The sequence below is a fragment of the Dermacentor silvarum genome, chromosome 10 (genome assembly GCF_013339745.2).
Source record: "Dermacentor silvarum isolate Dsil-2018 chromosome 10, BIME_Dsil_1.4, whole genome shotgun sequence".
NCBI classification, from domain to species: domain Eukaryota; kingdom Metazoa; phylum Arthropoda; class Arachnida; order Ixodida; family Ixodidae; genus Dermacentor; species Dermacentor silvarum.
The window spans coordinates 28,215,702-28,242,396 of NC_051163.1; the positions used below are offsets into that span (position 1 = coordinate 28,215,702).

Below are 26,695 nucleotides of genomic sequence, written 5' to 3' on the forward strand. Positions count from 1 at the left end.
TCTTTGGACCCCTATAGCCGTATGCTGGACAGTTGGTTACTTTGAATGCTTGAATCGTATTGTCACGCAGTAGTGACGCTGAAGAAAACAGTCGTAAAACTGTGTACGACGAAACTGGTTGTTTATTGGGCGAACCTGTGCCCACAAAAGCAAGGTACACTCAAAGCACAACGATAGCGGCGAACACAGTCGGCGATCGTCGAAAGTCTGATCAGCGGCGAAACGCGTCGGCTTTTATACCTGAGTCATCGAAGGTTCCCGATTAATCCCTGATGCCCGCGTGTCTTCCAGAAAGTTCTAGACAATTCGCGTCGCTCATACAATCAGATTACATGAGCGTCGGTGACCACAGACGAAGGATAGAAGCATCGATAACGTTCGAGAAGCTTCCGATGCAGGCGCGTCCTGCGCCGAGCGATAACGTTTAACACTTGTTAGCCGGTGGAAAGCGGTCACCGGTGAAAGATAAACATGTATACGTGTCAGTATGAATTTGACCCACTTGGGAACATCGAAGGCAAATTTCGCTTATGTTTCACTGGGCCTATTAAGGTAATCAAACTGCCAAGATACGTGGATTTTTATTGCCACGTAAGCGAAATTTGCCGCCGATGTTCATAAATGTGTTCTTTCTATATATAAACCGAATTGTAATGTATAGCAACGTTTCTTTGAGAGATTCGTTTATTTCTTTTTCATTTCCATGGTCCGTTCAGTTAAGTAGCGCCACGCATACGCCGACCGAGAGAGAGCGCCAGGCCTCTCGTGTGCCTTTTGTCGCACATTTCGGAAAAAAAATTGTAATATACATTTTGATGCACTGTGCCAGTGATGTGCGCCTCTTCAAATAATAAATCCCAATGATTCCAGTTGCGCTCACTGCCACAGGCCCTTTTTCTAAAAAAAAAATGTTAGCTGCAGAACAAAACTTCTGGTATGTGTACGGGATAACCTCGTTGCAAAATCCAGTTTAAAAAAAAAGCGGTCGCATGAGCATCTTATTCGCTGCAAAATCGTCTACTGGCCTTTAAGAACACTATCCTAGGCGTGAAATGGCACTTAAATTGGAATATTACGTTATACTTGTAAGTCGAACCTCAATATAACGAAATTGTAGTTGCAGCGAAGAACTTCGTTATATCGTGAATTTCGTTAATTAGAGGCGTCGTCAATTCAATGGAATGCAGATCGGGAAATAAATATAGTTCGTCACATCGTTGCTTTCGGTAAAACGAGGTATTAGTCAAATAAATGGGATACTTATACTAAACGTAACATTGATAGTCTTGAGCGTATTCAGAGAAAGGCTGTAAGGTTTATATATAACAAGTTTTCCGCGTTAGACTCACCCTCTAATTTAATGCAAGCTAATGGCATACCACTTTTACAAGCACGAAGGCAAACATTTAGATTAGAATTTCTTTCCCAACTTTTGAATAACCAGCTAGCTCTAGATCTATCACCATAGTTATCACCCTTAACTTAAGTTTAGGTTGTCCGTAAATGTATTGCCATTTGTGGATTACCGGCTTACCTGTGAGACATATGCGGATATAGCAATGGTGGTTGCGACGTTTTGGGACGCATTGTTTAAACACAATTCGTTGGAAGCGTTATTTTGTTACGTGGGTATATAAGTCGAAGAAGAAAAAAAAAAGAAACTTCATGGTAAAAGATAAGTCACCGCCGACGCTTTGCAATCATAGTTAATTATGGTAATCCCTGGAATAAAGCTGCGTTTTGTGTGATTGTACATCGGATCAGCAAGATGGCTTCCCCAACTCGGCTGCTCGCGTCTGCGGCTGCGGTAGCCCGATATTCTGTAAAATACGTTTCAGCGTCTCCGGTATTCCGGTATACAAAGTGGCGTTTGCGTAATACCGGGTTACCGGATGATGGTAGCGACGTCTTGTGACACTTCGTCTAACCACAATGTCTTTATAGGCACGTTTTCGTGTTCCACGAATGTTCTTGTCGATAGTGAAAACTTTTAAGAACGCAACGTGCTCACGATTAAGTCTCAGCCGAAAATTTACGCCACGAATGCACCAATAGAATGCACGTAGTTAGTGCAGTAATGTCTGGTTGAGCACTGCGCTACCAGTTGGCAGCACCAACCCGGCAGCTCACGTTTGCGCCTCCGGTAACCCGGTAATCCGCAAACGGCTAACTATCTACTCTCTACTGACAGGCGCCATAGCACCCTAGATAATTTAATATAATGCTTTTTGTTTCTACAAACCGGTTTCGGTAATGAGGAGGGAAAGCGTTGTGACATCATGGCGCACTGTCTCTCTCTGTTTCTGCCGAAGCTATAGCTGCCACACTCGAGTGCAGCCAGAAGACACATACGCAGCCCTCTTGTCTAAATTTTTGAGCAGCCTCATCCTCCGTAGGCTAACTGCTGCTCGACGTCAGCAACTGTTGCTCTGCGTCATGACGTCACGCCAGGTCCGGCATTTCAAGACTAACTTTAGGATCATATCCAAATATATAAAGTGTACCCAACCTTGACACTTGTTTAAGTCTCGTTCCTTTGCACGTAAGAAGCATGTGCTATAGTTTATACAACTTCGAAAATATGTCATCGCTCCTTAAACGGGGGGCATGGCACTTCCCATAGCCGTTAACCACGTACATGACGTCCGTTAAAAAAAAAAATCCACAATGCAGCCGAATCTTGGTTCCCGGTGTGCCAGTGGGTGTACGCCATGTGCCACGTGGCCTTCCACTTGACGTTCGTCTACGACATTCCGAACCGAGAGGTCATCGTGGGCACGACGCGGCGGCGGGCTCTGCGCAGAGACAGCCGACACGGCTGACGAAACACGCCTCCTCACCCACCGACCTCACCGTTTACTGTTTATTTGCAGACTTTACCAATACATACTGTCTGTCTGTTTGTCTGTTCTTCTTTTATCCCGATAGCAATTATATGGAAACTCTAGGCGAAATTTCGCCGTCGCCGTTGCTGTCACCGTGATGTTTCGTATAAAGTCCAAGTGCGTAAGAATGAACGGCCCGGCTGCCATACGCTGCGGCCGCGGCGTAAAGCATGCGTGTGGGTGCGCGTAGGAGGATGAAGGCTTGATGCGCGCGGTCTTTCCGCTTGTCCACGGCTGGAGGTCACGTGATCAAGCGCGCTAATGAGTACGAGAACGCGCGTCTCCTACTCTTGCCTATAGCCCGTGCGCCGTATCCTGGAAGTAATCTGCGGCAAGTGCAAAGTTTAACGGCGAGCCGAAATGGCTGATGGCTTCAGGCGCGCTATCTTCGGCGCGCCTAGTGTTTGAGGTCGCGTGAACAAATTTTGGAAGATACGGTGAAGCGAGCGGCAGCACGGAGTGTTTGTCCGTGCTGCCGGCGCTCTTCATCACCCAATCACCGTGACAGCGAACGCTCGCGGTCATTCAGTGAGATCCGTTCTTCTGCGCGCGCGTGACATAGTGCTTGTTAATTTAATTAGTAAGCTAATGTTTACCGCAATTCGCACGGCTACTAAAGCTGACAACATTCACGCAGTTGCGTAATAATTTGTTATCGCTATCAACGCTTTCTGGCGAAACTGCTTTCTTTCCTTTTTCATTTCGTGACCCACTGCGGTGGCTCATTGAATGCGAGTTCCCTCAGCTGCTGAGGAGGAGGTCGTGGTTTCGAGTCCGAACCACGAAGACTGCGTTCTGATATAGAAGAGCAATGTTCAATAAAAGGGGTAAAGTAGTATTCAAGAGATGTGGGAATGTATGTTGTGCGACAGCTTTGTCAATGACGATGCCATCACCCGCTCCGCGTTAACACAGAAGTGTTTTATGCCGGGCTCCCCCGAAAATCGGTCCCATGTACGTATGTGACACTACCACCATCACGCAATTAAATCGCATTTCATCCTCAGTTGTTTACTAACAACTGAGGATGATTTTGTACGGGACCGGTAAATACCGAGTGTTATTTTTTTAGACCATAGAGAACTGAAAAAAAAACAAAGAATATCAACTGGGGCTGAAAACGTAATTCTAGTCATTTGGCTGGATTACTCAAAGATGCGGACATTACTTGCACGAGGAATCGGCATGCATAATCTTCTCTACAACAAAAATGGACTAATTATCTTTTTTTTCTTTGAATAGTTACATTACGTCACATACTGCAATTTACGAATTCCAGCCATTCAGTTCGTACGGTGTATCCATTTTAAAAGAATTTTCAGGATAACACAAGTTTCGACATACTCATTACAAAAGTTCGTGCCGAAATACATGGTTGTTCCAGTTACCTTTGTTCTTGAATGCATAAAACGTCAATTTGCTAAAAAAAATTAGATGAAACAGTAGTGCATATTTAACGCCAAGTTTCACGGCGCATATCTCGAAATCTATCTAGTATTCAAAAGTAATTCCAAGTTGTAATAACAGCTCACCGTTTCATTTTATTTGCAGCCTCGGCTCTGGGATTCAGCCATGAATCCGCTGTTCAGGATTTTCTTCTAGGCGAAGTTTTGTTTGGCTTTCCCTGGGGGTTTGGTGTTTATCGTTATTTCCTGTGTATATGTATACAGGATGTCCCAACTGTCATGCGCCAACATGTAAAAATATGCAAGTGCCCCGTAGCTGGACAGAACCAAAGTAATGTTGTTTGCCGTCACTTGAATACTCAGATTATATTTTAACGCGATAGCGTTTAGGGCCCCGTGTTGCAGAAAATCCTGCGTCGGCAACCGGCGTGTGATCGCAGGTGGCGGAGAAAATCATCCAACCACATCGACCGCGCAGGCCCTCCACGTGGTGCAAGGTTCTGGTGAAGAAAAATTAAATTTTTTCACAGTGAAATCCGTCAGAAAAATGGTAAAGTACGACTTTACCATTCGGCGTCCGATTCGCCGTCGGATTGTTTACCAATCGGCGTCGGATTGTAATTTGAATGTACGAGAAAACCTAATTCTGCTACGAGGAAACTCAAACACAAACCCCTTTTCCAGCATTTCTACCAGACCTGCGCACGTCGGGGCAATAGCAAACAATTAATAAAATAATAAAAATGTGCTATATACGGCCTTCACATTTCAATATAAGACCAGTTATATTGCCCCTGGAAGAACGTCTTTCCAGCAATGCATTTCAGTTTAAAAGTGCCGACTTCAAGGGGATCGGTGTAAGCTTGGTTTTTGCAAGCTGGCTTTCCCACGTTCAGTGTTGCAGTGAATGAAGCCTACTTGCCGTATGCGAACAGGTACCGATAACGCTATCGCGTTCTACTCTTGAAGGCGAAGCTTAAGCGTCCTCCAATTTTTGTCTTTCGCCTAATTAAATACTTAGTCTTAATGAATTAATCAACGTCTCAAATATTATAATTACATGAATAGTGTCAAAGAGAAAATTGTTGAGCAAGACGAAACACTCCCGATACAGCTTCCTCTTGCTCAATACGTGCTACATAAAAGTGTATTTCCGAGCGCGAAACAAGCCCGCGACTACAATAGGCTGGCAATTGCTCCACCCGTAGCGCGGAGCAGTTGCCAGCCTCGAATGATAGTTTACAGTTATTTTTTTATTCCACGAACTAGCGCACATTTTATCCGGATTAAAAAAGAGGTATGTCACATGCGTAGTTAATCTCTTGTATTCATCCACTTTTTTGATAGAAGGACGTCTGCTCGGAAAAGAACACTCTCCCTCAGCCCACGTATGAATGGTACAAACATGATTCCTGCATATTGTACAATTAAGAGAAAAAAAGAACTCTGTCAGAATCCATCTTGCGGTGACGTCGACGGTTTACTGAACCACCACAACGGATTGCTGTGTGTGTGTCGCCTGCGTGTCGCTGACTTGACCTGTGTGTCGCTGGCGGGGCTTGGGAGAACCAGCTAGCCAAGTTACTTTGTTGTTGCGTTCGACGTTGCAGCTCGAGCTGCATGCAAGCCGCGAACGCGTGTTTTTTCTCAACAGACACTTTGTCGTTTGCGCGGCACCATACCCTTAACACCTATTCCCACCCCAAGTCTCTCCTACCCGAATGCCACGCACGTTTTTCTGTCGAGATTCGGCTCTGCAGCCGGAATCAAAGTGACACCGTGTCGAACAGGCTCCACTGTACCGATGTGGCCCAGGCCTATTTCGCCGTGCGGCTAATTATGCTCTCCACACAGAGACGCGAAGTACAGCTGCACGTAGTCACGGTTTCACCGGTAGTGGGTTCACAATATACACCACAGGGTGTTCGAACCCGCCACCTCCCAGCTTCGATGGAAAGAGCGTTCATCGCATCTTGTCACGAAGCTGGTGATTACTTCTCAGTTTGAGGATATATATGTGTCTGTCGACTGCGTCATTGCATCGTAGATAGCGACAACGTGAATGCGGTAGTAGAAGTGATCCCTGCCCGTTGCAGCAAAAACAATAAGTTGCGCCTGTACAGAGATTGGAGGATATCCCGCCAACTTGGATCACTGGGTCTATGGTCTAGTGGTTCACAGCAACGCGCTGCTGTGATCCGGCAACCGGGTTCGAAAACAATCGTCGGGACAACTTGGATCACGGGTATATGACATTGCATATGTCATGACGGCCTGGCAGTCGAGGCTGGCAATTGCTCCACCAGTATACATACACCGGCGAATGTATGTATACAATGTACACATACAATTATAATAATTAATTGAATTACGTGCAACCCCATAATTCGACTAAAGTTTAACACTTGTGTAACGATGCGATGTGCCATGTGAGGCAATGATAAGGCTCAACCCTCTCGGAGATTACGAACAATGACGCACAATCAACGCCTCAAGCCAACACGTCTCCCTGTACATTCCGTGGACTACGCACACAAACATCAGTGGTGCACGCAAGGTAACGTTTTACGTCGACTCACCACTGTCGCATTGGACTAAGCGCTGATGATATTACACATTCGCTTTCTGGCCTGGGATGGCCAGCAACATGACGACGCACCTCCTCTTAATATGTCTTTACCCACTTTGGAAACCCCGATTGCTTCTCGACGCGTTCGCCGTCCTATATCTCGGAACAACGTTCCTGCTCGCCAACTTCTTGCCACACGTACCGTCTTACACATGAAGCCGGTATATCCAGTTTCAGGATGGGGTTACGTCGATATATCTTTTCAAAGAAACAACGCAGGAACTTAATTATTACTAAAAAAAATATCCTCTCATGAATCGCACATGTAACTAGATAAAAAACAAAATATTTTTTTTGAAAATAATTGTGATTTCAACTTTGCTTCATACTTTTTTTATTCGTCAGTTTTCTTGTATCTTTTTGTGCTGTTGCATAAGTTCTCCCCAATTTGTTTTTTTTTACTATATGCTGGTACTGCTGATAATGAATTTATAAAAACAAATGGCACAAAGCCACTGAGAGGCCGAGACTCGTGCTTTATGTACAAGAACAATAAGATAAACTGAAATTAGAAGAAAGCGCTCCGAATTCGAATAAATGAATGCGCTAAACAACAGGCAGCGTTTTAAAAAGAAATAAAAACAAATAAAAATAACATAAAGGAAACGAACAAATAAAAATATGTTAAAAAATTAACGGAAAGCAAACGATTGAGTTCCAAGGCATCACAGGTTATGAACTTAACCCTTTAGTGGCACGCATATCAATACCCCCCCCCCCCCCCCCCCCCCCTATATTGTATATCTGCTAACTAAATGCGCAGGACACATATACAATAAGCTTGTTCAAGGAAAAGAGACAAGAAATGTTTTGCGTAAACTTTTTCAGCAATAGGGGGAAACACCTGGCAGAAAAGTGAAAATGGCATTCGCCCCAAGCCACTTATGATTTCGTTTGAATTTGAACAGACAGCTCACGGTCGTATGTGAATCATAGGGGAACATTTCATTTACTTTACATCACGCGTCTTACACCACTGCAGACGTAGATCTTGCACCGGTATTTATCTTCTGACCGTGCTTTTGTTGTTGTTTCCTATAGAGCACGTGGCTTCTAACCACTATGAATGATTTGCCACGAAATGAGTGGATTATTCAAATCAATAATGAAGAATAAGTTTCCGAATTTCTGTGGACATAGCACTGTAGAACGCGAAATTATCTGTTAAAGTTGAAATCGGTAACAGCAGATCGAATGAATAATCATTAATTTAAAAGCGCACAAAAAGACAATATACAGTTTTAACAGGGCGTTCGTTTGAATTCCATGAGAAATTTTTTGGACAGCGGAGCAAACGTCCCTGTGGCTGAATCCCAGAGTGGAGGACCCAAACGAGAGAATCAGAGGTTCAGTTAAGTCCAGGCCCAGTCTTCGAAGAGGTAGCTCCAGCATTCTTTTTCTTGCTCCAGTAAAGCGGCGACAAGATAGAAGGAAGTGATGAATTGTTTCTTCTTCATTACAAAACGAGCAGAGAGGGGAGGGTGCCATGCTTTCAAAATAAATGGAGTCACGTTGCAAACGTCTTTCTCCTCATCCTCTGTTCCGGCTCTAAAACAACAGATGACGCTTGCTGCCTGTCAATCAGTGTTGGCCGAAAATATTTAGCCAGGAACTTCGTACTCGGTACCAAAACTTGGCAATGAACTTTTTTTTACAGCGAAACTGTTTATGGCTAGGATACCGGGATTATTTCGCGTCCGTCACGTCGACGGAAAACTCAAGTGGGCCAATACCGGTGGCAGTGCAGGGCCCGGAGCAATGGCTCATACAATGGCCCATACCACCGTAAGGCAGAGGCGTGAAGCGAACATGCAGCACAGTTTTCGTTTCAATACGAAACACACAAATAAGGAAAAGCCGTAAAACCACCTGTTTGATGACGAGGCGAGCGCACTTCCGCGTTGATCAATGTACGTTGCCGCCAATCCCTCGCCAGTGGTCGTTGTCGGACACTTTAACGTAGTAATCTCAAAACCGGGAACAAAGCAGTGGTTCACCCATTTCGTGGAAGAGTTCGGCCTTAGTTACTTCAACGATCGAAGTCAACCAACTACCGTACACGGGTCACGCATCTATTTAACTTTGGCGAAAAATATTTCTCAAATAGGAATGCAAAACACCGATGGGTATCATAGCGACCACTTTACAGTTAATTTCAAGTTAATAAATAAAGTAACGGTTTTTGTAAACTTGAAGCTAAACATTTCGACAGAACTACCTGTCTGGTTGGGAAAATTGATAAAGACTTAGAGATTGACTCCAACCAAATAAGGAAATTTACTAGCCCGACGTTTCGGAACCAATTCGGCTCCTTCTTCAGGGGGTATTCTTCGGAGGTGGCGGTGTGCCGCTTTTAAAGGTCCGTCGTAACAAAGGAGAGGAAGGGAGAGAGAGCCTAAGGTGCGGAGACACTTGTCCTGGCACCTGTTCTAGACAGACCAAAGGGGTGGTGGGGTGGGGTGGAGGGGGGGGGGGGGGGCTTCGGCGTCGCTGGTCGGCTAGGATGACCGGTGCCGGGCGCCCTTTAGTCGCGGGAATTCGTTGACGAGCAACTCAACCGTCGTGTTAAACACGCAGGACTACGAGGAAAAGGCGTCCACCCTCCTTAACAGCGAGGACTACGAAAAATTAAAAAAGGACCCCACCACAAGGACCCAATCAGTACTGAATAAGACGCTCGTCGAAATTTTCCGAAACCACCCAAGCTCTCGAAATCTTTATCTAAAATTAATGTGCAGGAACGGGTCCGCACCAGCCTTTTACGGCTTGCCTAAACTCCATAAACCCGGAATCCCCTTACGGCCAATCGTAGACTTTTCGTGCTCCCCACTTCGATCACTATCCACATACTTGCACCAGATTATATCACCACTCACTGGAAGGACAGCATCCCACGTGCGCAACCCCGAAAACTTCATCAAGCTGATATCAAATGTACGCCTCGAAGATGATGAATGCCTGGTCTCTTTTGATGTGATCTCGTTGTTCACCAGAGTACCCATTCAGTTAGCTATATCCGCAACAAGGGATGCCCTGGAACGCGACGACACACTCGACGAGAGAACCCCCTTGAGTGTAGACGAGATCTGCCGCCTCCTCGAGCTATGCCTATCAAATACCTACTTCACCTTCCGAGGCAGCTACTACAAGCAGGTAAAAGGAACTCCCATGGGGGCCTCAATTTCCGTCACCATGGCTAACCTAACTATGGAAAATATCGAAGACAGAGCTCTGAGTACTTTTTCCCCGAAGCCAAAAGTTTCCTCAGGTACATGGATGATTGCTTCTGTATCGTGAAGGAGTCGCAAGTCGAAAACCTGCAGAGCCATTTAAATTCCATAGACCCGGATATACAGTTCACGTCGGAGCGCGAACAAAACGGATCGCTACCATTCCTAGATGTACAAGTTACACGAACCAACGGCAATCTAAAATTCTCAGTCTACCGAAAACCAACCCACACAGGCCGCTACCTACACTTCTCATCCAACCATCCGGCAAACCACAAGGCATCGGTCGTAAATTCTTTATTGAGAAGAGTCGAAACTCATTGCACATTGGAATCAGATCAAAAGAAAGAAAGGAGAACGGTTCTCAACGAACTCAAAAGGAACGGCTATACAACGGAATTCATTCGAAAAACAACCCGACAACAAAAAGAAAAAACAAACTACGAGACCTACAACCGTTGACTCCCCCTCGACCACAGAAACGAGTGTCCATCCCATACGTCAAAGGTGCCAGTGAAGCTCTCAGCCGAATACTGAAAAAAGAAGGCCTCAAAGTCGCGCATAAACCGATGAACACTTTGAATATCCTCATTCCTAAACCAAAAGACCGTCCACCAAAAGAAAAAGCTCAAGGCGTCGTCTATAAAATCAGCTGTGCCGACTGTCCGGCGTCGTACATCGGGGAAACCAAAAATCTAAAAGAAAGAATCAGACAACATGAAAACGACGTCAGAACATTCAACCGAATACGCAGCGCCGTCGCCGAACATTCCGAAGACGCCGACCACAAGATTTCTTTCCAAGAAACCCAAATCCTTCAAACAGAGACAAACTGGCGAAAAAGGCTGCTACTCGAGTCTTGGCACATTCAGAACACGGCGGGTAATATAAACCGCGTGAAGGGCATCCTTCCTTCCTTGTATGTTCATGGCCTGGCAGACGCGACGAAGGGAAGAAAGGACCCCCCGCTCTAGGTCAGCAACACCAAAACAACTCGTCCTCCCCCCCCCCCCCTCCCCCGTCCCTCGTCAACGAATTCCCGCGACTAAAGGGCGCCCGGCACCGGTCATCCTAGCCGACCAGCGACGCCGAAGCCACCCCCCCCCCCCCCCCCCTCCACCCCACCCCACCACCCCTTTGGTCTGTCTAGAACAGGTGCCAGGACAAGTGTCTCCGCACCTTAGGCTCTCTCTCCCTTCCTCTCCTTTGTTACGACGGACCTTTAAAAGCGGCACACCGCCACCTCCGAAGAATACCCCCTGAAGAAGGAGCCGAATTGGTTCCGAAACGTCGGGCTAGTAAATTTCCTTATTTGGTTGGAGTCAATCTCTAAGTCTTTTTGTAAACTGCATTGAAATGCCTGTTTGTGTCATGTATCACTTTAAAGAGCAATCTGTGTAATGGGCGCACATTATGGGACCGGTGTTTGACAAGTGGCCCTACATTAGGCTCAACATATACTGTACACAGCTTCGCTGGCCAACCACCTTCACAGGAGCGGATTGGCGGTGATTTTCTCTGGTATAGTGCCAGTAGGCACCACTCGTCAATAAAGGAATTTTCTTCTAATTTTTCGTTTCGCTATTCGTGCTTTACAAATTTATGAAGAAACATAAATCGTGGAGAAGTAATAGAGTTCTTTTTTTGAGTTGGGAAACATTTTTGTTTCTTTTGCATGCCAACACGCAATTTCGTCTTGCTCGTATCACTTACATTCAGGCACGCGCCAGCTGCGCTCGCCGCTCTCTCAGTCTCTTTTGGCGACAAACTGGCTACGGTTGCAGATAACCGTCTGCATCTTCGCCAACCGTGAAACACGAAACCGTAGATAGATAACACCGAGAAGACGTCGCTGACAGCGTATTTTGGAGGAGCGGGGCGCCGATAACCAAACTTCCGTCTTTCGGAGTCTGTGGTGCCTTTGCCGTCCGGGCAGCTCGTTGGAGAGAACATTCTCGTAACGGTGAAAACAGTTACGAGAATGAGCCTGTCAGTGGCACTCGGTGGACTTTGGGTCTTGTGGCTATTCCTTGTACTTGTGGCGCCGACGTGAGTATTCTAAAAGCATCATTAGACTTTCGTTAAGAAATTTTATTTTATAGCAAATCTTTATTTTTTTGGTGACGTCCCCGCGGTGGTAGGCGTGTCGTGTGTGTCACCGAGTAACGTGGGATGATACCGCGGAAGGTATAGTGAAAACTAGGCCGATCCTGGTGGCCTAAGTAATCAATGATGGCAACATGGTCGACCGATCTTGAGCCGCTATTCTGGACATTCCGCCATTTTCTTCGAGGCGTGACGTAGGCGCGACGCTTACAAAATGGCGCTGATAGCCCCGTTTCGCTTTCGTAACGTGACGCAAATTTGACGTTTCGCCTAAGAAACTGTAATGTAGGCATTGAACCTAGCGTTATTGATAAAGGAAAACAGTTTTCCTCCCCAGTAAAAATAAAGCAGCTAGCTCAAAGCGTACGATTATTCCATCAAAATCGTTTCTCGCTTCCGTCGTCTGCGTGCGCGCAGGCTGTCGTCTGCTTCATTAGCTAGGATGCGTGTCCTCGGGAAACGGAATGAGTCATCGTATATTGGCGCCCACGCGCTTCCTTTCTACCTCGAGACAACATACGCGACCTGCCAGTGATAATCAGCGCACGCTCTAGGCCGCGTTATCGCAATCTCGTGAACCGCAAGTGACTCAGCCCGACTCGTCTGGCTGAGTAGCGGCCGAATATCATCGATAGCGTTGCGCGCGCCACAGCTATCCGCTTGCGCGACGCAAGCGCCGGCACTGCCATCTCTTGTTCACTTCGCTGCTTACTCGCAACGCGAGAGGAAACTTCAAGGCGCCGTCTTGCGTACATTTATTTTTGTAAATTAAAATGTCACCGTTGTCATAGCCTTCGATGACGCGAAAAGACATTAATATTGATTACAATACAAACGCAGTAGCGAAAAGTGCAAAAAGTCGCAAGAAGTTTACTAGTTTCAACAAATATTATTTCAAATAAACGTGTTTTTATTAGAAATGATGGTTCAAAACACAAATGCCAACACCACTCGAGAGCGATGCAAATGCTATGAGCACGCGTTGTGAACAAAAAATTTTCATTGCCCCAAATGACAGGAAAAATGCGGCGATACGCATGCCTCACGACTGACACTGCATATGGCCGCTCATTACCATAATTGGCGCGGCTCGTCGCACCAAAAATTATGGCGGAAAATCTCTGCAATGGCGGCCCAGCGCAACGTCACGCAACGTCAAATTGACGTTTACGAAACAGCCCTTCCTGTGACGCTCCTCACGGGATATTTTTTCAGCCAATGAACAAGCTGACATGCCAGCTATCTTGGAACGCCACCACACATTCGCGAAATTGCAGATGCATTCCACGGGCTTCTGCACGCTACCGTCCACTTTCTTTTTAAAGCGCTAAAGTCGCAATATAGGTGCCAAGGACCACGAAAAAGTATTAGTCGATAAAACTTGCAGCTCCACGTCACGTTTCGTCATTCTGACGAAAAAACAAAATTGCATTTTGCAAAACTTCCGTTTCCCGGCACAAATTTCAAAACACGTGACCTCTGGACAGCCAATGAGACAGCCAAGATGGCGGATAATGGCGGCCGTGCAGCCGCCATGCGTGTCCAGAATAGAGCCTTTGGACAGCAGAGTACGGTATGCGGTAGTGCCAAGGTCGATCCACATAGGTCGCGAAGCTTCGGGCGAAAAGCGGTTCAGAACCAATTGTCACCGACATCAGCAAGGGTGGTTATGGGAGCAGCGATTGAAGCGCGACTATGTTTGGAGGGAATAAACACTGGGAAAGAAAAAAAGCGTTTTAAAATTAAAGCGAGACGCAGTTAGATTCAATCAACGAAAATAAAATTCCTAGTTCATTTTATATATGCATGGCGAGAAAAGATACAACTGTATTATCATTATCAATATATACCTTTTTTTCAAGGCCCACCGTGAGAGCGCCCATCGATAGCGGCGGGCGTTGACGCCGCTATCACTTGCAATGCCATGCAACTCTTGGAGTGCGTGGAAAGGGGCACTCGTAAAGGTCACCTGTTACAATACGCCCCCCTCACATGTGTTGCATGTCGACGTTTGTCTGAATTAGGTGACGCGGTTAGTTTTATTATTTCTTAACCTGTGCAGTCAAAAGTAGTGAGTTGCGACCGTCAGATACTTGTTTACTTTAGTTGTTTTCGTGCAACAGCGCTGGCCGACGGGCTTGGCGTCCGACGAAAGGACGAGCACTCTACGCAATCTACGCCCAAAGTGTTCGTCGGCCTCCAAAGAAAGTATGTTCTGTGCAGCGATGCGATTTCGACACCCGTACGGCTGATCTTTTCCGGCATCGCTTTTCGCGCTGAAAACTCGGAACGCCCATGAAGTCGAATGGCGGGGCATTTGAATATACAGCTCTACAGGCCTCCGAAAATAAACTTCGCGCCTATAAGAACAAAATGACGTCACTTCTGTTTTTGACGGATATGACGTCAAATTATTTTTTCTTCCGCCGGAAGTGTTCCCTCCTCACACAGATGGCGCTAAGCCCCATGAACCGCCGGTAAGCAACCATGTTTTGAACGTATGGGCTTCTATGGAAGCTTCGCTACCAGGTATATCTACCTTGGCATGTGCGCGCGGGGCAGTTTTCAGTAGTTCGCAGACGCAAGAATGAAACGGGCGAAAAATAGCCAACCTTACCACCGCCTTTCGCACCACGCTTCTCCCGGCATGCACCTCTGATGTTCACCGTTCTTCCCCCAACAAACATCAAACTTCGGCTTCCTGCTGGTGGCGTAACTGTGTCGACTTCCCACAGTGTACATTTGCGCTAACTGCTTCTGGCATTTCGACATAGCTTGCGAACAGTGAAGTGCATAAACGTAAACATTGCGTTCCACTGGTACTAATATATGGGGCAGAAACTTGGAGATTAACAAAGAATCTTGAGAACAAGTTAAAAACCGCGCAAAGGGCGATGGAATGAAAAATGTTAGGCGTAACACTAGGAGATAGGAAGAGAGCGGTGTGGATCAGAGAGCAAACGGGGATAGCTGATATTCTAGCTGACATTAAGAGAAAGAATTGGTGCTGGACAGGCCATGTTATGCGTAGGGTAGATAACCGGTGGACCATTCGAGTTACAGAATAGATACCAAGGGAAGGGAAGCGCAGTCGATGACGGCAAAAAACTAGGTGGGGTGATGAAATTAGGAAATTTGCAGGCGCAAGTTGGAATCAGCTAGCGTAAGACAGGGGTAATTGGAGATCGCAGGGAGAGGTCTTCGTCCTGCCCATAACATAAAAATAGGTTAATGATGGTGATATACAGGGTGTCCTAAAAGATGAATTCGAGGAAGAGGAAGAGAGGGCGGCACAGTGAAATGCACATGCAGTCTAATTTTCTATTAAAATAGAAGAGGAGAAACGCTTAATAAATTTATTCGGGATTGCCTTCACCGCAGCGGCAGATGTTTCAGATAGCTTGAGGATGTATAAATGAGTGATTATAAATGTTCGATTAGACCATTTACTCGGTGCTAACGCTTGTGTCGTGATGTGAGTACGCTGTAAGTGCTTGCAAGTGGGGCTGTTAGATTCGAGTGCGGAACCAAACCTGCAATGGTGAAACGCTATCGCCATTGGCGTTAACATTTCTGTAATCCAATCTGATTTGTACCCGTTGCTGCGTAAGCACTGTTCTGAACTGTTTCAAGCACCACCATGTTGTCGAATGCGACATCTTCTCGTTTCTGATTGGCCCAAAACACCTGCATGGCGGAATACGACAACCGATGTGGAAATAGACGGGGTCCGAAATAGCACCCTAGCTGTATAGGAACTTCGTCAGCTTTGTGCCCGCTTCACAATTTAGACTGCCATGTCCTGCGAGGCGTTTAAGACATTTTGCGTCTGAAATGTCATAGACGGCAACGAAGACGCTGTGCTCTGACACTGTTTGTAATGGCAACGATGCGTGCGATAGCGAAGATGAGTTACGCCCCGTATACACTGGCTCCGATGTAAATAAATATTATTTTTCCAAGCGAGAGATAAATTGTCCTTACTCTCTCTCTGTCATCATGAGAATATTAATTAAATACATGAATTTTACGTGCAAAAATCAACAATTTGGTTATGAGGCACTCTCCTGCTGAGGCACAGAGGGAATTTAGGTTCCCGGATTTTTATTAAACTTTCAGAAATGCGTTTTTGGGGTGCATAAGTGAAAAGTGTTACGCAATTTTGCTGTTTAATGCGTTGTTCGCACTTAGCACAATGTCCAATATATTGGACATTGGGCTTCTAGGGGGTCTTTCTTCCGTAAACAGAGGGAATGGCGTAGTTGGGGCCAGTGGCCGAAACAAAGGATTTCGCAACAAAAAACAACTTTTATTTGCGGCTGCTACAGATATGAAAGTACAAACCATCAATGTCAAACGAGATCCAAGCCTATGAATCTCTTTGATTAGGTGGAGTGGGCTTTCTCAAAGCATCGTCGCTCCTTTGTGATGCAATAGAAAAGTTGACACTTCGTGGAAAAACAACTTGGTTTTCATGCTGCAACCTTCCATTTTGCACCGAGCAGCATTCGGAGCGTCGTAAAGTCGTGGCAAATGACCGATTGTTTTTGATCGGACTTGAAAATGAGGCGGTGGAGCCTCCTCGCTCAGCTGTTTCATCATTCACACGGGGCCTGCTATCTAGAAAGAAAAAATTATGTGTATCCTCAGTATCAGAAGCAGGTAATTGCAGCGAAATATCTTTTATTTGCTAAGTAGCGCCAACAGACTATACATGTTCGTACTGTCATATTTTTGCTGTCACTGAGACCCAATGTCCAATATTTTGGACATTGTGAAATACGTAACGTACTCACGAAAACTACCGCATTCGTAGCTCAAATATGCGTTTCTCTGTGTTCCTTGACTTCTTACGAACACAAACCATGGCCAAAATATGCTTTATCACGTGCAAAAAAAAAAAAAAAAGAAAAAAAAAACTTATAAATCCACTTACTTCTTAGGCAGCAGCCGTAAAAGGCGCTCGTGCTCAGTCCCCGCCATTTTCAACTCTCCCGGAAAGGCAGGAAACAAAGCGACTTTGACCGTAGTCAATAGATGGCAGCACGGGTCCTAGTAGCAGCCGGAGAAGTGCTCTGAGGAGAAATCTGTTTCGATAGCCGTGGCGCTCTGTGTTTGGTTGTCCATTATATTGGACAAATCTTCCATTGGTGGGCCTCAGGAGGATAGGGGGGAGTCAAGATTAATTTTTTGACCACCCGGAGTTCTTCAACTTGCATCGAGTTCCGTGGTACACGAGCGTTCTTGCTTTCGTACCCAACCGGAATGCGGCAGTTGAGATCGCGTTCGCACCCTTGACCTCATCGCGCACAGCAGTGCAAAACGCCATAACCACTGAGCTACCTAGCGCGATTATCGCTCAATTTATTTAAAGTTATTATACGTTTTTGTGAACATTGTAGAACGTTCATAGACTGCCTGAGGACTTGAGGTCATATGCTATTGCTCGAGAAATATATATAAGCTTTCTACAGTCATTATGGACCCCAAATGTTCTGAAGGAAATAGAGTCGACATCGCGCTTTATTTGAACGCTCTTTGAATACTTTCTGTAGACAAAAGAGCTAGTCTATACAAAATGCAACATATTCTATTCGTAGTCTGGAAGTACTGATTGCCTAAATTAAGTTTTGTAGCATAAAACCAAGGTATCGCTAAACATCATCAGTAACATCTCGGCTAAGGTGGTTACTGCGCAAGATGCACTTCAGAAATACCGGAAATGTGCATTGCACATGAATTAGACCCAATGCCGTGGGTTCTGAGAACTTGTTCTATAGTCAAACGACCAACACTTACGAACGTACTTATAAATACCTGATGTAATATTAACGCAATACCGAGGGAGAAAAAGGAAACCGAGGGGCCTGAGTTTTATTCGCCACTACCCCATAAACCGAACAGATAATGAAGCCAAGACGTACTAACGTTCTGGCGCGAAATTAAAGAAAATATGAGAGAGAGAGAGTGGGATATTGTTTCCTTCACTTTCCACGCCAATAACAAATCTTTCTCCAGAAAGATTAAAATGGAGTCTTCAAGAATATATTTCGCCAGTGTATACTTGGATTTGCTTTTTATTGCCGACTAAACAGTTACGCTCTTGGGACAGTTTGCACCCTTTTGCAGCTGAACTTGTCCCCAAACAATAATCAGCTATAGTGCATGCCTTCCATTAATTTTATGCTGCACACCTAGTACTTCTAGGCCATGAAGGCCGTGCATGTTATCAGCGTGACAAAGCATTCTTGACAAAAATGAGGGAAAAGTTTTCAAGAAAGGAAACGCGAAAAGGACGGACGACGTTATATGGGGACAAGACACGTCCAAAAGGGTGTAATTTTTTTTTGTGTAGTTGCTGCAGAAAAGCAAAAAAAAAAAAAAAAAATAAAAAAGAAAAGGAAGGAGAAATAAAATAAAGTACGAAACACGCAGGCAAAGCTGCATGGTCATAGCTCCCAGAGAAATGAGACCGGGAGTGGAAGAGACGATCGTGGTCTTCAACCGGGAGTCATCAAATGACGTAACCCTAACCCTACAGGATTATCCGAAGAGACAGCACACGATCTTCCGAGACACCATCAGCCTCGGTGAAGGTAAGCCCAATAGCAAATCATTATTAAAAGTAGAGGGGAGGTGGTTAGAAGCATACGTAAGCGTCTGTTTGATTATGTTAATCCAGTCACTGTGCACAGCAGAAACGCGAAAGCCCTGGTTGAAGCTTTCCATAATCCGGTCCTGTGCTGAACCTTCCCGTAGCGACATGCAGCACTAACAGTGGGAGCCTGCGTCAAGTTTTGTGCTATACTCCTTTCTTGCCTCACGTCCACCGTGGCGAAGCCCTTTCCTGCCTTCTGTGCACCGTTCTGCGCATCACTGGGTAACCTGCTCAGCCGAGGAGGTGCACTTTCAGCGCGTTTCCTGGCTTATAAAGATTCCTGGCAGTGGAAGGTGGGTGTGGATCACTGGTCGAAGCGCTTGTTTTGAAGCCACTGAAGCGCTTGGTTAAAAATCACCTGGTGGTCGAAATTAATCCACAGTCCCCCACTACGGCGTGCGTCGTAATCAAATCGGGGTTTTTCGTACGCAAAACCCCAGAAATCAAGTCGATGAAGCGCTGGTTGCATTCCCCACACAACTGCGCTATTTTAATTCGAAGCTTTCTACGCAAAGGCTCTCGAATTTTTCTGACCATGGCCGCTGCTGTATTGTTGAATAGACAGGACAGCACTCGTATATAAAATAATGTGTTTACACCAAAATAACTGCAAGGTGGGCCAGTTGGTATCTTTTGGCACGCTATGGTGTATGACAGTGTTCGCAGCAATTAAGATGCTTTCGCAGTTCTGTTCGCGGATCAGGAAAGAAAAATTGAAACACCTGTTGGTGCACAGAGAGGGTGCCAAATAAAACACAAGGAGTGCTGCACTTCGTGCAAGACCCCAAGAGTGTACCAGGGGCCATTCAGCTGCGGCAAGTCGCACGTCGCATGGACAAAGTAACAGGTACATCAACAATAAGCACAGGGAACTTGATTTGCCCTTGTCGAAATCGGCACGCTCGCACTTGACATGCCAATGCCGTAGTTGTGGCTGCAGACCTGTATTAACGAACACCCGCATTGCGTCATAGATACAAGCGGCAAATTAGCCGAGAAATTATAAAGGCGTTCCATGTCAAAAAGATGGGAGACGCTTGCATCTGTCTGCCATCTATTTTATTAACAGAAAAAGAATTCGCGCAACTTTGCAGCACGTGTCGTGGGATCGACTGATAGTAAATGACAGTCGATGCATGTTTGCAATGCTAAGATTACATCTTGTTTGTCATGATGTTAATTTCACTTCCAGGTGGTGCTCGTAGTACACATAATGTTCATTCAATAAAGATACCAGTTGAGATGTTGCGCTCGTGTCATCCAGCCATTTTATTCGTCGTGTGTTTCGTGCGCAACCGAAAGTATGAATATGAATCGGTTTATCTGTAGCCTCGTCTTCACAACCCCTACACAGATGAGCCTGTGGGCCACTCTGTTTTCTATGGAATAGCTCAATGGCGCGTCAAATGGTACCCGAATAACATTATCGCAAGAAATATGCGCCCGCAGTCACACAATTCCTTTGATAGGGCAAAACTTTTTATGCCATCTTTCTCAGGGCTCATTGCGTTTGCTCGCTCCGTTGGTATCTCGCTGGCCAAATTGGGCCAATCCTGGAGACCGTGCGGTAGTAAAGCGGGCCGATCCTGGAGACAGGGAAATAGTAAAGCATGCCGATCCTGGAGAGAGCAGAATAGTAAAGTGGGGCGATCCTGGAAACCGGCAATTGATAAGTGGGCCGATTCCAGAGACAGGGAAATAGTCAAGTGCGCCAATCCTGGAGACGGGGCAATAGTAAAGTGGGGCGACCCTAGAGTCAGGCAATAGTAAAGTGGGGCGAACCTGAAGACGGGACAATGCTAAAGTGGGGCGATGCTGGAGTCAGGCAATAGTAAAGTGGGGCGATCCTGGAGACAGGACAATAGTAAAGTGGGGCGATGCTGGAGCCAGGCAATAGTAAAGTGGGGCGATCCTGGAGACGGGGTAATAGTAGTAAAGTGGGGCGATGCTGGAGATAGGGCAGTAGTAACGTGGGGCGATGCTGGAGGCAGGCAATACTAAAGTGGGGCGATCCTGGAGACAGGGCAATAGTAAAGTGGGGCGATGCTGGAATCAGGCAATAGTAAAGTGGGGCGATCCTGGAGACAGGGCAATAGTAAAGTGGGGCGATGCTGGAATCAGGCAATAGTAAAGTGGGGCGATCCTGGAGACAGGACAATAGTAAAGTGGGGCGATGCTGGAGCCAGGCAATAGTAAAGTGGGGCGATCCTGGAGACGGGGCAATGGTAAAGTGGGGCAATGCTGGAGTCAGGCAATAGTGAAGTGGGGCGATCCTGGAGACAGGGTAATAGTAAAGTGGGGCGATGCTGGAGATAGGGCAATAGTAACGTGGGGCGATGCTGGAGTCAGGCAATACTAAAGTGGGGCGATCCTGGAGACAGGGCAATAGTAGAGTGGGGCGATGCTGGAATCAGGCAATAGTAAAGTGAGGCGATCCTGGAGACAGGGCAATAGTAAAATGGGGCGATGCTGGAATCAGGCAATAGTAAAGTGGGGCGATCCTGGAGACGGGGCAATGGTAAAGTGGGGCGATGCTGGAGTCAGGCAATAGTGAAGTGGGGCGATCCTGCAGACAGGGTAATAGTAAAGTGGGGCGATGCTGGAGATAGGGCAATAGTAACGTGGGGCGATGCTGGAGTCAGGCAATACTAAGTGGGGCGATCCTGGAGACAGGGCAATAGTAGAGTGGGGCGATGCTGGAATCAGGCAATAGTAAAGTGAGGCGATCCTGGAGACAGGGCAATAGTAAAATGGGGCGATCATGGAATCAGGCAATAGTAAAGTGGGGCGATCCTGGAGACAGGACAATAGTAAAGTGGGGCGATGCTGGAGTCAGGCAATAGTGAAGTGGGGCGATCCTGGAGACAGGACAATAGTAAAGTGGGGCGATGCTGGAGCCAGGCAATAGTAAAGTGGGGCGATCCTGGAGACGGGGTAATAGTAAAGTGGGGCGATGCTGGAGATAGGGCAGTAGTAACGTGGGGCGATGCTGGAGTCAGGCAATACTAAAGTGGGGCGATCCTGGAGACAGGGCAATAGTAGAGTGGGGCGATGCTGGAATCAGGCAATAGTAAAGTGAGGCGATCCTGGAGACAGGGCAATAGTAAATGGGGCGATGCTGGAATCAGGCAATAGTAAAGTGGGGCGATCCTGGAGACGGGGCAATGGTAAAGTGGGGCGATGCTGGAGTCAGGCAATAGTGAAGTGGGGCGATCCTGCAGACAGGGTAATACTAAAGTGGGGCGATCCTGGAGACAGGGCAATAGTAGAGTGGGGCGATGCTGGAATCAGGCAATACTAAAGTGGGGCGATCCTGGAGACAGGGCAATAGTAAAGTGGGGCGATGCTGGAATCAGGCAATAGTAAAGTGGGGCGATCCTGGAGACAGGGCAATAGTAAAGTGGGGCGATGCTGGAATCAGGCAATAGTAAAGTGGGGCGATCCTGGAGACAGGACAATAGTAAAGTGGGGCGATGCTGGAGCCAGGCAATAGTAAAGTGGGGCGATCCTGGAGACGGGGGTAATAGTAAAGTGGGGCGATGCTGGAGTCAGGCAATAGTGAAGTGGGGCGATCCTGGAGACAGGGTAATAGTAAAGTGGGGCGATGCTGGAGATAGGGCAATAGTAACGTGGGGCGATGCTGGAGTCAGGCAATACTAAAGTGGGGCGATCCTGGAGACAGGGCAATAGTAGAGTGGGGCGATGCTGGAATCAGGCAATAGTAAAGTGAGGCGATCCTGGAGACAGGGCAATAGTAAAATGGGGCGATGCTGGAATCAGGCAATAGTAAAGTGGGGCGATCCTGGAGACGGGGCAATGGTAAAGTGGGGCGATGCTGGAGTCAGGCAATAGTGAAGTGGGGCGATCCTGCAGACAGGGTAATAGTAAAGTGGGGCGATGCTGGAGATAGGGCAATAGTAACGTGGGGCGATGCTGGAGTCAGGCAATACTAAAGTGGGGCGATCCTGGAGACAGGGCAATAGTAGAGTGGGGCGATGCTGGAATCAGGCAATAGTAAAGTGAGGCGATCCTGGAGACAGGGCAATAGTAAAATGGGGCGATCATGGAATCAGGCAATAGTAAAGTGGGGCGATCCTGGAGACAGGACAATAGTAAAGTGGGGCGATGCTGGAGTCAGGCAATAGTGAAGTGGGGCGATCCTGGAGACAGGGTAATAGTAAAGTGGGGCGATGCTGGAGATAGGGCAATAGTAACGTGGGGCGATGCTGGAGGCAGGCAATACTAAAGTGGGGCGATCCTGGAGACAGGGCAATAGTAAAGTGGGGCGATGCTGGAATCAGGCAATAGTAAAGTGGGGCGATCCGGAGACAGGGCAATAGTAAAGTGGGGGCGATGCTGGAATCAGGCAATAGTAAAGTGGGGCGATCCTGGAGACAGGACAATAGTAAAGTGGGGCGATGCTGGAGCCAGGCAATAGTAAAGTGGGGCGATCCTGGAGACGGGGCAATGGTAAAGTGGGGCGATGCTGGAGTCAGGCAATAGTGAAGTGGGGCGATCCTGGAGACAGGGTAATAGTAAAGTGGGGCGATGCTGGAGATAGGGCAATAGTAACGTGGGGCGATGCTGGAGTCAGGCAATACTAAAGTGGGGCGATCCTGGAGACAGGGCAATAGTAGAGTGGGGCGATGCTGGAATCAGGCAATAGTAAAGTGAGGCGATCCTGGAGACGGGGCAATAATAAAGTGGGGCGATGCTGGAGTCAGGCAATAGTAAAGTGGGGTGATCCTGGAGACACGGCAATAGTCAAGTGCGCCGGTCCTGGAGACGGGGCAACAGTTCAGTGGGCCGCTCCTGGAGAGAGCGCAAGAGTTAAGTGGGCGATCCTGGAGACAATTAGTAAAGTAGGGCCGGCCCTGGAGATGGGTCAATAGTTCAGTGGGCCGCTCCTGGAGACAGCGCAATAGCAAAGCCGAGTGATCCCGGAGACACGGGAATAGTAAGGTGGAGCGATTCTGGAGAGAGGGCAATAGTAAAACGAGGCGATCCTGGAGACAGGGCAATAGCAAAGTGGGGCGATGCTGGAATTAGGCAATAGTAAAGTGGGGCGATCCTGGAGACAGGCAAATAGTCAAGTGCGTCGGTCCTGGAGATAGTTCAGGGGGCCGCTTCTAGAGAGAGCGCAAGAGTAAAGTGGGCGATGCTGGAGACAAATAGTAAAGTGGGTTGGCCCTGGAGATGAGGCAATAATTCAATGGGCCGCTCCTGGAGACTGCGCAATAGCAGTGCCGGACGATCCCGGAGATACGGGAATAGTAAAGTGGGGCGATCCTGGTGACAGGGCAATAGTAAAGTGGGGCGATCCTGGAGTCAGGCCAATAGGGTAAAGTGGGGCGATCCTGGAGACAGGTCAATATTAAAGTGGGGCGATGCTGGAGTCAGGCAATAGTAACGTGGGGCGATCCTGGAGACAGCGCAATAGTAAAGTGGGGCGATCCCGGAGACACGGGAATCGTAAAGTGGAGCATTCCCGGAGGCAAGGCAATAGTAAAGTGGGACGATGCTAGAGTCAGGCAATAGTAAAGTAGGGCGATCCTGGAGACAGGACAATAGTAAAGGGGGCAGTGCTGGAGTCAGGCAATAGTACAGTGGGGCGATCCTGGAGACAGGGCAATGGTAAAATGGGGCGATGCTTGAGTCAGGCGATAGTAAAGTGGGGCGATGCTGGAGACAGGGCAATAGTCAAGTGCACCGGTCCTGGAGACGGGGTAGTAGTTCAGCGGGCCGATTCTGGAGACGGAGCAATAGTAAAGTGGGGCAATCCTGGAGACAGGGCAATAGTTAAGTGGGCCGATCCTGGCGACAGCACAACAGTTAGGTTGGCCGATCCTGGAGACAAGGCAATAGTCAAGTACGCCGACCCTGGAGACGGGCAATAATTCCGTGGGCCGCTCCTGGAGACGGGGCAATAGGAAAGTGCGCCGAACCTAGAGACAGAGCAATAATAAAGTGGACCGATCCTGATGAAAGTGTATTCCATGGTCGCGAGGATCGCGTGTGTGTGTGGGGCGGGGGGGGGGGGGGAGGTCTCGGTTTCTTGACTTCTTGCCGAGCAGACACGCAATCGCTATTTTGCAAAACGCTGTGCAGAAGCTGCACAGTGGTATAGCTTTTAACTAACCGCTTCACAAAAAGCTTCACATCACATAGATCTCAACGCGTGCGTTGTGTCTGCATAATGTTTTAAGTGCGGAGCACCTTAAGGGCCCGAGATGTTGTCCCTCGTCGGTGGGTGTCACGCACAGCGCAAGGTCTACGTAAGACATACCATTCTCATAAAATTCCCCTAAACTGGATAAGATTAAACCAAATACGTATAAAATATAAAATAAGGAAAACATCATGAATTAACGCATTCATGACCCCAAATGAATGAAAACTCGATCGAAGACGCCAAGCTGATACTGAAACTAGTCAAGAGAGGGCGCCACAGCCTCACAAGTGGAAAGATTCCGCTAGGGAAGCTAGGGCGCGCTGAAAGAGAGCCGTTCCGGCGCTCCGGTATAGCTCTTTTCCTCCTTGAACGCCGAGCAGCAAGCACGCTTGGAGCGATAACGGGTGCTCACCCGTGAAAGACAGCGCCGACGCAGGGCTGATCAAGCGGCGCGCCCGAGAAGCTGAAGTTACTCGCCAGCGCAGGCAACCTAATCCCTACATCGTGAAAAGACTAGCTAAACACAAGATAAAAACAGGATAAACCAAAGGTAAACTCCATGAAAACACAAGGGAAACATCGGCGAACACTGCTCCACACTTCCCCAGCTTTCACGTTGAGTGAAAGCTGGGGAAGTGTATTAAATTTGTATTAGGATTATTATTTGTATTAGAGAAAACTTTGTATTAGGATCGTTCAAAATTATTGCGGATGGACGAACACTTTCAACCCATTTCCTAGCTCAAAGGTGCTGCTCGCAGTAAAATGTAAAAGAGATGGATCTTCTTTACGGTACAGTTTTAGGCTTTCCGTGAACTATTGGCGTTCACGGAATACTGGGACATAGGAGATGTGTGTGGTAGCAGCAGTGCTTGTAGCGTTATTTCGTGGCACTTTGTTTCACGCCTTTGTAGTGTGGAACTTTTCGCCGAGTCGCAGTACATATAACTAGCACAGAGTCAGGCACCGAATGTACTCGTGAATCCCGTTGCTTCGGAAGCTCGGCTCGTTGGTGGTGGAACCATTGAAGGCTACAAAAGTGCTGCTGCGATTCTTGAAATCAGCCTGACCGAGCGATCAGGCGCGATACAGCGTTCAGGAGTCTAATACATCTGCACCTACAGTACAAATCAACTCTTTACTTTGTCTTGTTCTCCTACTTTTCTCTCCCCTTTTCACCGGTGTAGGGTAGCCAACCGAGCTTTGTTTTGGCTAACCTCCCTGCCTTTCATTTATCTTTTTCTCTCTGTGTGGATCACATTTTCTACTATTAAATCAAACTGATAACGGGACCTGCCGTGGTGGCGTAGTGGCTATGGTGTCGCGCTACTAAGCCCGAGAGCGCGGGTTCGAATCCCGGCCGATGGGTCGGAAATGCAAAAACACCCATGCACATGCTTTGGGTGCATGTTAAAGAACCCCAGGCGGTCCAAATCAATCCGGAGTCCCTCACTATGGCGTGCCTCATAATCAAATTGTGGTTTTGCAACGTAAAACCACAGATTTCATTTAATTTATTATTGATAATGGAGTAATAAGGGAGCTAGCAAAGACGCTGATTTGTGGGAAACGACGCCGGTGTAATGACACACTCACATCTTCTGAGCTT

The 26,695-nt window shown here is 47.2% G+C and overlaps 2 protein-coding genes across 5 annotated transcripts in view; both read left to right on the forward strand.

Annotated features, from left to right (window-relative positions):
• The window catches only part of LOC125940569 (post-GPI attachment to proteins factor 2-like), a 52,155-nt gene extending 49,282 nt beyond the window's left edge, over positions 1–2,873 (forward strand). For both annotated transcript variants that reach the window (XM_049656900.1, XM_049656899.1), the window contains exon 4: positions 2,674–2,873. In XM_049656900.1, coding sequence (XP_049512857.1) covers positions 2,674–2,822 — 149 coding nt within the window. In that variant the 3' untranslated portion in view covers positions 2,823–2,873. The remainder of the gene's footprint in view (positions 1–2,673) is intronic.
• Positions 2,874–12,042: 9,169 nt separating this feature from the next.
• LOC119431007 (complement C3) overlaps positions 12,043–26,695 on the forward strand; it is a 122,118-nt gene continuing 107,465 nt past the window's right edge. For 2 of the 3 annotated variants that reach the window (XM_049657795.1, XM_049657797.1), the window contains exon 1: positions 12,044–12,199. In XM_049657795.1, the coding sequence (XP_049513752.1) occupies positions 12,132–12,199 (68 nt within the window). In that variant the 5' untranslated portion in view covers positions 12,044–12,131. Of the gene's footprint in view, positions 12,200–18,691; positions 18,853–26,695 lie in introns of all 3 variants that reach the window. The other variant, XM_049657796.1, reaches the window with a different exon arrangement.